At 53.7% G+C, this 12,967-nt stretch overlaps 5 protein-coding genes across 5 annotated transcripts; all 5 read left to right on the plus strand.

Moving 5' to 3' along the window:
* Positions 1 to 735: 735 nt before the first annotated feature.
* BBK36DRAFT_16118 (hypothetical protein) lies at positions 736 to 2,326 on the plus strand (the record flags this gene model as incomplete). Its single annotated transcript, XM_024897709.1, has 6 exons — positions 736 to 889; positions 932 to 1,160; positions 1,289 to 1,407; positions 1,450 to 1,465; positions 2,202 to 2,251; positions 2,307 to 2,326. 6 exons carry the CDS (start codon positions 736 to 738, stop codon positions 2,324 to 2,326), a joined length of 588 nt encoding a protein of 195 aa, XP_024753763.1.
* A 1,727-nt stretch (positions 2,327 to 4,053) lies between these two features.
* BBK36DRAFT_1207038 (2-methylcitrate dehydratase) lies at positions 4,054 to 6,559 on the plus strand. Its single transcript, XM_024897364.1, has 4 exons — positions 4,054 to 4,222; positions 4,448 to 4,735; positions 4,985 to 5,762; positions 5,871 to 6,559. Exons 2-4 carry the CDS (start codon positions 4,460 to 4,462, stop codon positions 6,485 to 6,487), a joined length of 1,671 nt encoding a protein of 556 aa, XP_024753764.1. The 5' UTR covers positions 4,054 to 4,222; positions 4,448 to 4,459; the 3' UTR covers positions 6,488 to 6,559.
* A 918-nt stretch (positions 6,560 to 7,477) lies between these two features.
* On the plus strand, positions 7,478 to 8,367 carry BBK36DRAFT_63060 (SH3-domain-containing protein; the record flags this gene model as incomplete). Its single annotated transcript, XM_024898395.1, has 2 exons — positions 7,478 to 7,531; positions 7,630 to 8,367. 2 exons carry the CDS (start codon positions 7,478 to 7,480, stop codon positions 8,365 to 8,367), a joined length of 792 nt encoding a protein of 263 aa, XP_024753765.1.
* A 668-nt stretch (positions 8,368 to 9,035) lies between these two features.
* Positions 9,036 to 10,061, plus strand: BBK36DRAFT_1108263 (hypothetical protein; the record flags this gene model as incomplete). The annotated part of the gene is made up of 5 exons (XM_024889343.1): positions 9,036 to 9,268; positions 9,292 to 9,516; positions 9,588 to 9,633; positions 9,703 to 9,808; positions 9,880 to 10,061. 5 exons carry the CDS (start codon positions 9,036 to 9,038, stop codon positions 10,059 to 10,061), a joined length of 792 nt encoding a protein of 263 aa, XP_024753766.1.
* A 527-nt stretch (positions 10,062 to 10,588) lies between these two features.
* BBK36DRAFT_318 (hypothetical protein) lies at positions 10,589 to 12,946 on the plus strand (the record flags this gene model as incomplete). Its single annotated transcript, XM_024898022.1, has 3 exons — positions 10,589 to 10,664; positions 10,737 to 10,825; positions 10,889 to 12,946. The coding sequence occupies 3 exons, from the start codon at positions 10,589 to 10,591 to the stop codon at positions 12,944 to 12,946; spliced, it is 2,223 nt and encodes a 740-aa protein (XP_024753767.1).
* Between the last annotated feature and the right edge of the window lie 21 nt (positions 12,947 to 12,967).

Consider the following 12,967-nt stretch of genomic DNA (forward strand, 5'->3'; position numbering starts at 1 on the left):
ATCATGTCAAACTCGCTTGTACCTGTAGCTTGAATCATCTGCTGCCTTAGTATCATGTTATCAGGTAGTGGTTTTTAAGGGGCTTCAAGTTGATTTCTCGTGAGTTGTCCTCGTTTTGTATATCTACCTCAAGGTACACTTCCTTATCTTATGCCCTCTTCTGCTGCTCTCACTACTATATAGAAGGATCCTCGATGACTTAATATCACCACAAGCAGGACGCGTTAGATCAAAACCCCTCACGCATCAACAGCCAGCACATATACTAAGGTAACAATCATTAGGAGAAGATAAAGATACAGCTGTGGCAAAAGCCTGGCACATTACGGCAAAAAGAGATGGGCGGTAGCTGGACAAGCCCAAGCGAGCCTCGCCTCCTTCAGATCTGTCAGCCGCAGTTTGCATAAGGTACTACCTTAGGTACATCTACTACCTAGACTAAGGTAAGATGTCGTGCTTTCTACAGTCAGTGGTGTCTCTCCAATATTATTCTCCTCATTTTCGATCTAATAGAGTTAGGCCTTGTTTTCTCACTGAGTCCATGTACGGGAACCGCCATCCGATAAGGTGCCTACTGAGAACCTTGAAAGATGGTTCGGCATCCGGTTCTCGCTCGACGAGACATCTCAACCTCGACCGCTTCTACCAAGCCATAACAGTGCAGGGGTAGAAAAGCCAAGGCATCAGTCTGCTGGCTCCTCTCCTCCGCACCAGGACGGCCTCGATCGCCCAATAATGGCGCCAGAGAGCTCTGGTCTGCTTCTCCACCCGTCTTCCAATCGCCACGCCTCCTCCTCACCAAGGCTTCAGTGGGCCAAGACGAGAGATACTGGCTGTCTGGGGTTGCTTTGCTCCGGCAGAGAGAATGGCTTGAACATCGAGGCAGCTGGTCTGTCCTCTACGGGTAGCTGCAACTACTAATATCTCCTAGACCAGCTAGAACAGGACAGTGTACCCAAAACCCTTGTGTTGACGAGACCAAGTTCCTACAGCTCCCTACTGTCCCCATACTGGACAGCACTCCAAGAGAAAGCTTCCAGGATCAGTCAAAGTGCCTTTTGCGAGGGCTGTCACTGGACGCCTCGTGGTACCAGCATCGAGCCATCATGGGATCTGGACGAAGCGGACCCCCCCACGACAAGACTGTCATATTTTCAGGGGTGTGTACGGAGTAGCAAGAGCATGAAGGAGCCCTTTGGCATCCCCTGTCCCTGTCCAGCTGGCACTATACGAGAGAGATCTCTGCCTGGGTATTTGCGACTTAATAGTCGCTAGCCATCATTACCAGCTCACCCCTGGCTACGCTCCATTGCGTTTTCCCGCTACCACTTGGCCAGTTGACTGGCCGCCTCATGATTCGCCGCAAGATGTTATCCCCCATGCTCGTACACTGGCTGTACAGAGCAGGTACGCATGAGATGCCTGTCAGTACTTAATAACGAAAGAGAGTATCGAGACAGTCCGGGTAAGTCTCACATTTCGGTGAGAAGGGGAACGAAACACCACTGCCGAATTGCTCTGACCAGAACATGCCAATGGCTGTCTCCAGCTTGTGCAAACTTTAACACACCTCTAGCCAGGGCATGTGCACTAGCTTCATCAAAGGCAAACTGGCGGATGCATACACGATACTGCAACGGCATCTCCCTACCTACCAAGTGAATGACAACTCATCATGATGATATACAACCGAGACTGGCTAATTCTGCCCCCACAGGCATGGAGTAATTCTCCTTCGTACGAATAGTGGAAGGGCCTTGATTCTGAGATAAGTTTTCTTCCACCTTCTGCCGTCACGCGCTTCTCTTACTCTTAGCCACCAAACCGTTTGAGACCTGCTTTTGCTTCTGAGCTTTTGTCAAGCCCAGCAAGCCTGTCTCACTATTGTAGAGTACAGAGTACAATAACAGCAACAACGAAGCGACTGAAGACAATTTGTCACTGTCCCGCAGGAAGTGGAGCTCTCTCTGGTCCACACATCCAACTCGAAAGCTTCCGCGAACTCCACAGACAGCCTTCAGGGTGGCCCAAGGCATGAAGGCCACACAGACCACTTGTATGAGGATGCTGGTCCATCCAAATCAATCCAAGACAACTCAAGGCTCGGGGCCATGTACCATTGCTTTTCATCAGTCTAGGTCGGCAACCAGTCATGCACACCCCCCTTCTCCGCATCTCCCAAAACTTGAAACTTGATACAGGCAGGATTTTGGCATGCTTGTACGAGCAGCAACATACAGCAGCCACAAGGGTATGTCTGCTTCCTGTATGTCATCACTAGCATCTGCTAGATTAACGTCTGATAGCTCGGCCGCTCCCGATTTGACGTACAGGCAATCTCCATCCATGCTCAAAGCTTTGGCTTGAGCCATGACGAGGGGATGGCGTTGACGAGAGAGTGACTGACATGAGAGCTTCACTCCAATCCATCTGTGAAAGAAGAAACAAGGGTTCGGTACCCTCTATTCTCACCTCAAGTTGCTCACCTTGTACACATGACCGGATCCAAGTCACTGTGCGAAGGGGGGAGAAAGTGACTGATAGCGCTGTCCTTGGGCGGGATGTCACAGACACACACAGGCGACGTATCGTTTTCCAGGATCAGCCTCGCTCAATTCTGTGCGGTAGGCAATTTCCAAGAGACAGTTGCATATTGATAATGAGAATCAGAAGAAAAGAAACAACATGCATAGTTGAGATGCTAGGCGGCGATGGGAAAGCCTCCCCGGGAGTAGGGAGTTGGTTCGATTCCTGCTATATAGGATGTCTTAAGGTTCAGCCGATTTGAGGTTCACATTGCTCGATTCTTGTATAAGAGTCCGGATGAAGATCGCTATTGCTGGGTCCCCGTTTGCTCTCTGATCTTCACGATAGTCTGTGCTCCAATTTCGAGCTGTGCGACATCCTCACCCTGTGCCGGAATTTGATCATTATCATAATCATACCTAACAATAATAAAGCCATCATGTGCTTATATACTGTCGCGTCGGTCGTCTACGAAAACTGCCTTCCTGATCCTCCACATCGGGTCAAGTGCGTAGTATTCCAGAGATGCATAAGTCAGAACATGCGGGATCCCGTCTGTCCAAACCCAAAGCTCAACCTTTCGCCGACAATCATGCCAAAGCTACGAAAACGGGGCCAATGCAGCGTTTGTCCGACGTACATGATTCCCATTCACACCTCGTCATGTTGTCGACATCGTCTACGTCAAGCTGATTTGGGCCAAGGATGCGAAGTGAGAAAGAGGCAAGCCGCCTTTACAAAAGGCCGTATCAGCACTTTACTGACTGATACGCAAACATTTTAGGCAGAGCGCTGCATATCTTGACAATGTCCACTATGAGAGACGGAACGAAGAACGATAATATGAAGGCTTCTGCGTTCACTGCTAGGGAATGGGATTTGCTACTGCAAAATAGCTACGGGGCGTGAGGCTTGATTTTCTGGAGAGGGATACCATTTGGGCTGGATCTTGTCGTCTTCTTGATTGTTTATGTGAGATTAATAATATGAGCCTGTACGTTTGTCCATTGAAGCCCGAGAATTTGGCGTTATGCGTCGGGTGTCAGTGTGTGTTAATCGCCTACCCGGCATCACTCAATCCGACTCCACGCGCAGAGATGATTCCAGGATCGCGTTTCGCACGTATTGAAAGCATCTAGATCGACAGGAAACGTCTAGGGAGATGCATGAAAATGGAGGTTTGTACAAACACTGAAGCGCGGAAGTGTAGGGCTGCGCTTGCTAGTCATCTCCTCGACTTGAGGTGATGTCCTGGTGAAGCACGCGCGTGATATCACAACTCAGTAGGATGAATCAGCAACTCCCGAACATCCCGGGGGCACAGCACAACGAACAGACAGGTTACAGATCGCAATCATCAATAGTCGTACACGATCACTCCAAGTATTACCTGCATAGCACCACTTATGCCGGCCACCAGCTTCCGGATGGCAGGGTCGCAGCACCTCCGAATCCGGTACGACGTGGTCAGCCGAGCTACTCCATGCTCCGTCTCCCGGAGTCTTGGCTGGCCATGACCGAGGTGCAGATTGCCGCCGACGCTCCGGATCCGGGGCTCCCACAAAAAGAGCGCCCAAAGAGAGAGGGGAGGAAACCCCAGGATCTCCCGGAACACGATTCATATGCTGGCAATCAACAGCTGCTAGATCGGCCTGGTTTAGCCGAGGATGGAGCGGCGCGGCATTTGACGGCTGAGGGAGAGGGAACAAATTTCACCAAATGGCGGAGTCCCCGGACAGGGGGTTGCGAGTTGCTCGGCTTTGGCAGAGATACCCAAACGCCTTCACAAAGCGGTCCGAGGAGCTGGAAGCTTATTTTTCTCTCTCCTCCCCCCTTCCTCGAATCGTGTGTTTTAAAAAGCCAGAGTGTCTCCTCATAAAGGCACCCAGAAACACCCTCTCCTCTCTTCCTCCCCCATTTCTTGGGCTTCACAATGTCTGCCATCTCCCGCAGCCTCAGGTCAGCAACCAAGCTGCGAGTCCAATTGCGAGCCGCAAGTGGTCTCTGCTCGGCCTCCGTCGGCGCCGCTCGCTTTGCCTCGTCCGGCTTTGCTGTGGCCTCAGTCCCCGCCTCGCGCAGCAACTTTTCGACTTCCTTCTCCAAGCTTTCTGGGGCGCCCGCCATGGCTTCCTCTGCGCGCGAGTACGATCCTGAGATCAAGGACATTGCCGACTATGTCGCCAACAAGACGATTGACTCTGAGCTAGCTGTAAGTTTCCGCTGGTTTCTTCCCAGATGTTGCCGGGGTTGTTGGGATGCCCCTCATTTTTGAACAAGGCAAAACACTTCGACCCCGCCATCAATTGGTTTCTATCGCTATTGCAGCAGAAGAATTGAAGAGAAAGAGAAGGGGAGATGAAGAAGGAGAGAGTAAAGAGAGAAGGGGATCAAGAGATGAATAGACTGCCAGCCAGAGAGGAGACGCAATGTTCAGTTTCTAATAGGCCATCTCCAACAGTTCGACACCGCTCGATGGATCCTCCTCGACACCCTCGGCTGCGGTCTTGAGGGCCTCCGCTTCAAGGAGTGCGCAAAGCTGCTGGGCCCGGTCGTCCCCGGCACCGTCGTGCCCAACGGCACCAAGGTGCCCGGCACTCCCTTTGTGCTGGACCCGGTCAACGGCGCCTTCAACATCGGAGCCATGATCCGCTGGCTCGACTTCAACGACTGCTGGCTGGCCGCTGAATGGGGCCACCCCTCCGACAACCTGGGAGCCATCCTGGCTGTTGCCGACTGGGTCAACCGCACCAACAAGGCTGGCGGCAACCTGGCCGGCGGCAAGATCTTCACGATCCGAGACGTGCTCGAGGCCATGATCAAGGCCCACGAGATCCAGGGCTGCCTGGCTCTGCTCAACTCGTTCAACAAGGTCGGTCTGGACCACGTCGTGCTGGTCAAGGTCGCCTCCACCGCCGTCGTGTCCAAGATGCTGGGCCTCAGCGAGAAGCAGATTGCCGATGCCGTGACCCAGGCCTGGGTTGACGGCCAGAGCCTGCGCACCTACCGCCACAGCCCCAACACCATGTCCCGCAAGTCCTGGGCTGCCGGTGATGCCTGCCAGCGCGCTGTTAACCTGGCGCTCAAGGTGATGAAGGGCGAGCAGGGTGTTCCCACCGTTCTGTCTGCTCCCACCTGGGGCTTCTACGACGTTCTGTTCAAGGGCAAGAAGTTCGAGTTCCAGCGCCCCTACGGCAGCTACGTGATGGAGAACGTTCTCTTCAAGGTGTCTTATCCTGGTGAGTTCTCCTCCGCAATTCCTCCCCCTGTCCCTCCCCCCCCTTTTCCCAAGGTCTAAGAAAACTGGCCTCCCATACAGATCAGGGTTACTGACAAGCGTTTCATAGCCGAGTTCCACTCCCAGACTGCCGTCGAGGCCTCGGAGAAGATCCACCACCAGCTCAAGGCCATGGGCAAGTCCGCCGCCGACATCAAGGCCGTCACCTGCCGAACCCACGAGGCCTGCATCCGCATCATCGACAAGCAGTTTAAGCCCATGGACAACTTCGCCGACCGCGACCACTGCATCCAGTACATGTCCGCCGTCATGCTCGTCTTCGGCCGCCTCGAGGCCACCGACTACGTTGACGGCTCCGAGGCTGCCACCTCTGAGCTCGTCGAGTCTCTCCGCAAGAAGATTACGTGCGTCGAGGACCCTCAGTTCACCAAGGACTACCACGACCCTGCCCTGCGAACCATTTCCAACGCCTTGACCGTCGAGCTCAACGACGGCACCGTCCTCCCCGAGGTGGTTGTTGAGGCTCCTCTGGGCCACCGTCTCCGTCGTGAGGAGGCCAAGCCCGTCATCCTGGCCAAGTACAAGCGCCATCTCGCCCCTCACTTCCCCGAGGCCACTGTCAAGGAACTTGTCGAGCTCAGCCAGGACACCAAGAAGCTGGAGTCCATGACTGTCGACGAGTACGTTGACAAGTATGCCGTCAAGGAGAGCAAATTTGTCGTTTAGATGGGGGTTGCACAAAGATAAAATTAAAGAGACGGAAGTCCTTATATACCTAGCTTATGATGATTTGCTTTTGATGGCCGGTTGGGCCCAAAAGATGGTAAAATAATGATAAAAATAAATAAAGACATGACCATGACTGAAGCATCGTCCCATCCAACGCTCCGGAGTAAGTGACAGGACGAAAAAAATCATGATTCCAAACTTTCAGGATCCATCTGAGCGAGGTACTCTCTATTGTGTAGTATGCAGAGCACGGAGTCTGGCGACCAGTATCGACTGATACTGGGCTGCCTCCGAACAGGTGGCGAGTCCGGAATTCGTCCTACATTCGTCACGCTACTCCCTCGCCTGTACATGACAACCTGTATGATTCGCCTTTCAATCTTCCAATGGCTCATTTTAATTCGTATCATTCGAATTTGGATTCGTTCCTCAGCATCATTGTCGCTTAGGTATTCCCCTCGCCCATCTCTCCCTCTTCTGTCGTCATTCCTGGTGCTGTGGCTCGTCCTTTCGGCCACTCTCCAGACCCCGAAGTGCCAAATCCGGACTCTCCCCAACCAAGTGAAATCCGCTCTGGGTAATGATTCGTTGCTTAGCAGCAGCACAGCCCACTGTAAACCCCCCCTTGTCGGTTTCACTGCCTAGAGGTCCGCCATAGTAGCACCAGTGGACCTGGAACTGCTCTCTCTCTCTGATCCCGCCTGCTCAGCCTTCTAACATTCGTTGCATCTCTCCACTCCTCGGAATCCTACATCCTGCATCCTGCATCTACCGCTCCCTTGCTGTGAACCAGCGCTCGAGACAGTACGACTCTTTCCTTGCCGGTTCTCACTCCTTCGTTTTTTCCAGTATAAGCCTTCGAACAATCAAAGGCCCTGGTTTATTTTACTTCTGAAGGCCAGAACACGCCCAAGCGACTGTTGCGCTGCCAGCTTTATTACGCGCAATCCCTCGGTTTTTGCAGCAGGAACGCCCACCAGCATCGCCATGGACCGCCAGACGATCATGGAGACCAACCGGTCTCTTCGAACCATTAAGAATGTGAGCTGGCCCGCCCTGAGAAAATCTGATGCTGCCTTGCTCTTGATACCTATGCTCTATAAGTCTAAAACCGAATGAACTACTGACCATGAGAGCAGGAGCTTGAGAGCCTCCTCGAAAAGGGCGTCATCGATGAAGCTGCCTTCGACACGATCCACGCCGCTCTTCCCGCCGAAACGCCCCTTCGCGGAGCTGCGCCCGGCAGCGCGGCTCGTTCTGCCACCCAGACCCCCGCTCAAACGGCCGCGGCTGCGACGCCTCCTGTCCAGGCCTTCCAGAACCTCAACGTCAACGCTGCCTCCCCTGCGCCGCCCTCGTACGAAGACACTCCTGCCCCCATCCTGCCCACGCGTACGCCCGCTGGAAGGCCTGTCCTGGCCCATGCCCGGGCCTTGTACCGCTACGAGGCCAGCGATGGTCGCGACCTGAGCCTGGAAAAGGACGACAAGGTCGACGTGTACGAGTACATGAACCAGGACTGGTGGATGGGCCGCAACCACCGCACCGGCCTGGAGGGCATCTTCCCCCAAAACTACGTCTTCGTCGAACAGCAGGAGAAGGCTCCTGCTCCCGCTCCCGCCCCTGTGGCTTATCCCCAGCAGCCGACGTACGGTTATCCCGCCCAGTCTCAGGGAACGCCGGCCCAGCAGAACCCGTACAATGCCAGCGTTCCTCCTATGGCGATAGCAGAGGGCGGCCAGCCGAATCAGCCAGGCGGTGCGGGCAATGGCAAGGTTGGCGAGTATGGAAAGAAGTTTGGTAAGAAGCTTGGTAACGCCGCCATTTTCGGTGCGGGTGCCTCGATTGGTAGCAACATCGTCAACAGCATCTTCTAAGCGGCGAGATGCAACTTTTTAGCTTTGATCTTTTTCTCTTTGGGCCGTAATCCCCTGTCGTTTCATCGACTATTTTTCATCACATCTGGCACATTTGCGGTACGGCGTTTTTGGAATGGGAGTTGAGGCTATCAAGATGGACTGATCATTAAATTCGAAATTCATGACTACTGGGAGATAATATCAACATGCTTCTACCTATCTAGTTAGATCCTTTGCTCTTCGACGGTTGAAACTGAAATCCAAAAGATAAATATGAATATATAAGCTCCTTGGAGGAATAGGTCTGGCCTTCCGTAAATGCCCTGGCAATTGAACCATCAAACTGACCAATTTCGCGACTCGATTGAGCCTTTGAGAGGTAACATGTATATCTAGGACGGCCTTCTCGTGATCGGATTTTGCAAGAGCGAGCAAAAATCCTTATACATCGATATTGGACGTGTAGGTGACTTTCGGTGAGATACAGTGTCGCACTGTGGTTCTTGGTGGGGGCGCCCTCCGGAGGCGTCCGTATTTGCCCAGCACCAAACACTGTGCTACGCTTCCCGCAAAATTCTCACCTTGGCCAAGTTCCACTATCGTCTTCAGGAAAAAAATCATTATTTGGCCGTCAACACGACCAAGAGCATCGGTACAACTCAATCGCTGAGAGAAAGAACTAGAAAATGTCAAACTCAAAGAAACGAGCCGCCGAAGAGGCGGCACCAGTGAAAAAAGCCAAGAAGAGAAAGGCAAAGCACGCCGTCGACGACGACAGCCTCGATACTGAGCTCGGCGTCAACACTCTGTTTTCTAAGATGGACGGCCAGCTGCTGGCGGACTATCACGCACAGAAACTCGCGAGATTCGGCACGGATCTGAGCCCCGTAGAGCTTTCAGATCTGGCCTTGTCAGGTGTGTACATACTTCAACTCGCTTCAGCTACTGGAATGGTTCAATGCTGATATCAGGATTTCTTGATGTTGCAGCATCTTCCATAACAGACACCACTTCCTGGCAGGAAACCAGGTCGCTGGAAAAGCTGCCTGACTTCCTTGAGAAGTTCTCAGAGCACCCCGAGAGCTTGTCACGGCCGCAGAAGAAGAACGGCATGCCTCATACCATTATTGTTGCCGGCGCTGGTTTGAGAGCTGCAGATCTGACAAGGTACGATATTCTGCTTTCGTTAACCTGTTCCGATGAACGAACTATCGCTGACACGGCATCTGCAACTGAAGAGCTGTACGGAAATTCTCAGGAAAAGACAATCTGGTCGCCAAGCTGGTGAGTTGCAAGCAGGCTCTGTCCCTCTCCTACGGTCTTTCGTTGCTCACAAAACCTGTGTCTCCCCAGTTTGCGAAACACATGAAAGTCGAAGAACAAGTTAAGCTACTGCAGAACAAGAAGATTGGCATCGGTGTCGGCACGCCAGCACGTCTGATGGAGCTCATTGACAACGGTAAGCTACTACCTTGAGTCATCCACACCTCCATCCCTCATGGCAACTCAACTCTGACTGATGAATGGCAGGTTCATTGTCCCTGGACAAGCTGCAGCGCCTGGTTGTTGATGCCTCCCACATCGACCAGAAGAAGAGAGGCATCATGGACATGAAGGACACCATGATGCCGCTTGCAAAATTCCTTGCGAGGAAGGAATTCAAGGATCGATATGCCGATGAGAAGAAGCCGCTGGCGTTGCTTTTCTATTGACGGATGAGGCAGTATTGGAACTTGCCGACTCGCACAGCTTAGCCCGTATCCATACTGCATCACCATCTTTGCTCTTTCTTCTGCCATTCCCCCTTTCTTTTCTTTCCGTTTTCTGTCTCACAGTTGCGATAGAGTCATGCCTTCTCCTCATTAATCATAAATCAACAGACAATTGCTCTTTCTGTTCGTGAACCTTCAGTGACCGTCGGCGCCTTCCCTTCTGCTCCTGATCTGCGTGCCTTCCGCCAACCTCCTTCTCTTTGCGTTGTCCAGACTGATTCTTTCCTTCCACTTCCTCCTCTCACTAAGCGAATCACTGATTTCATTCTCCTATTTATTTCCCACCTCTTCTTCTCTCTCTTCTTCTTCCTCCATCTTCCCATCATTTCGCACCAACGCGCTCTTTTTGGAACTCATTCTTCACGCTCTTTTTTGGATCCCCTTCTTGGTGACTATCGTTAATTGCGACAATCCATATCTTCCTGCCCTCAAGCCCTCCCCTGCTTTTGCTCGCTTGCAAGCCCAACATGCGTCCTCGTTCAGTTGCTCTCTTGGCGGCTTGCATACCTCTCGGACTTTGCAATGCCAACGACCCGGCACCTCGTGAGTGTCACTGCGAGAAATCTACCCTTCTCCTTTTCTTCTCACATTCATGATACTGATCAAAGCCAACAGGATGCGCTGTCGACTGTGCATCCAACATCAGAAACGACAAAGGAGCACTCGATCTCAAGGTCATTTGCGCAGACAAGCTCATGACAAATGTCAGTCGCCCTCAATTCTCATTGGGCTGTTCAGACTTGGACTGACACTTTGTGCTTCCACAGTCTCTCTTCCAGTGTCTCATCACTTCATGTCTTCATGATGCCTACAGTCCGGCAGTTGCCCATGTCATCCTGGCATGCTCCGACCTGGGCATTGCTATTGGACCACTGTATCCTGTCGAGGTCCGGCACGCCAACGTGGAGAAGGTTCAGGATCTGTTCGCCCCGTCGATGCCCGCTGCCTATACCACACCGAGCGATCCATCCTCACAAGATTCTGACAAGCTGACCTTGTCCTTTGACATCTCGGTTGATTTGAAATGCAACTCCGGGTCTGACGGCCTTGTCACCGTGTCTCTGCCTCCGCCCGCTCCACCTTCGTCGACTGCTTCTCCTCCTCTTCCGCCGTCTCCAGCCCCCAACCCAGACCCTGGTGAGGGTGAGGGCGATGGCCAAGGTGACAATGGCGATGACGGAAACAACAACGGTGATGGTGACAATGGTAGTGGCGACAACGATGGCGGCGACGGAGACTGTCCCAACGGCAATGGTGAAAGTGACAATGGCAGTGGTGACAACGGCAACGGCGACAATGCCAACGGTGACAATGACAACGGCAATAACAGCAATGGCGGCGACGGAAGTGACGAGGGCGACTGCGAGAACACCAACGGCGACAACGGCGACAACGGCGATGGCGGTGATGCTGATGGCGCCTCATCTCTTCCATCCCGGCTGACACTAGCATCAACTGATCCGAGTGCCACCTCTTCATGCCCGCCAAACGCTGCATCATCAGGCGCCCAGGATCCTGGCAATGGTCCGGCACCCTCACCGTCAACTGATGGAGGGGATAACGGTGATCCTCCAGCGACATCTGCACCCTCGGCTTCCCCTGGCGGGAGCGATCCCGCATCTCCAGCCTCATCACCAACTCCGGCTTCTCTGTCCTCACCAGCGGCTTCGGCTTCTCCCGCCGCTCCAGCTTCTCCTGCTTCAACGTCCCCATGCCCAACAGCCTCTCCAGCAACCGGAGGCTTGGATCCTCAGGATCCCAACCAGTCTGATTCTTCCAGTGACTCCGCTGGTGAAGGCGAGGAGCCTCAAGTCCCAGCGACCTCACCAGCCCTCCCCCCCGCACCGGCTTCTTCAACACCGGCTGCTCCATCCAGCACATGTTTGACGGCAGACAATATGAGTGGGTCTGGCGGTCCGGTCCCAGGTTCCCAAGTTTCCCAATCCGCGGAACTCACAAGTGCAGCTCAGCCATCTCCTCAACCTTCACCAGTCCCTGCACCAGGCCCGTCTCCATCGGACGATGCAACGGATCCCTCAAGCGGCGGACCCCCGGAATACTCTTCCGGCTCCGGCTTCGAGACCAGCCTGCCTGAGCCCAGTGGAGAACAGCCACCACAGGAGAGCCAGGGCTCAGGAGCACAGGCGCCATCGTACGGGCAAAGCGGCTTGACGTTGCGATCACTCCCCAGTCGACCAGATAATGCAGCCGGAGAGACAGCAGAGGGCAAACCTCCCAGCAAGACACCGGGACCTTCAGAAGTCACACTTTGGCCAACCGCCAAGGTCAATCGGACCTCACACACGACAAGCGCAGCGGGAAATCATGGATCTTCAACTTCATCGCGCGAGTCTGATGGCAAGGAGACGGTGACCACAGCGCACACACCCAGGGCCAATCTCGTATTCACCTCTGATATACCGAGAGATGCCTCGCCGGTCACCGATGCTCATCAACATGAGTCCCTGAGCTCTGTCACTGTCAAGGTCGTCCGTTCCGGGGAGACAGTTGCCGGGACTGTGCTCATGACCGTCTTGGACAAGGCGCCTTCGGCTACAGAAGCGCCCACGACAGCCATGACGCCCACGACGGCCATCAGCAACCAGTCGGTAGTTGTCTCTGGGAGCAGCAACACTTCGATCCAGAGCGGATTCCCGACGACGAAGTCTAGCATGTCGGACAGCACTCCTGCTCAGTCTGGTGGAGCGGTGATGGAGTCATCGGCCCCCCATGTCGCGCTGGTCAACAGCGTTCCGAGAGCAACACCTCGCCTGTTCACCATTGCGCTTCTCATTATCCTTGTTGGTGGAATGTTGTTGAATTGATTTATCTATACGGGGAAGTCG

The sequence above is a fragment of the Trichoderma citrinoviride genome (genome assembly GCF_003025115.1).
Source record: "Trichoderma citrinoviride strain TUCIM 6016 unplaced genomic scaffold BBK36scaffold_1, whole genome shotgun sequence".
Lineage (NCBI taxonomy): Eukaryota > Fungi > Ascomycota > Sordariomycetes > Hypocreales > Hypocreaceae > Trichoderma > Trichoderma citrinoviride.

Bases quoted from the DNA above. Each gene is read 5' to 3' on its own strand.
- BBK36DRAFT_1207038 (XM_024897364.1), top strand. From the start codon at position 4,460: ATGTCTGCCATCTCCCGCAGCCTCAGGTCAGCAACCAAGCTGCGAGTC. The intron at 4,736-4,984 runs GTAAGTTTCCGC...CATCTCCAACAG, and splicing joins CGATTGACTCTGAGCTAGCT to TTCGACACCGCTCGATGGAT. The intron at 5,763-5,870 runs GTGAGTTCTCCT...AGCGTTTCATAG, and splicing joins CTTCAAGGTGTCTTATCCTG to CCGAGTTCCACTCCCAGACT.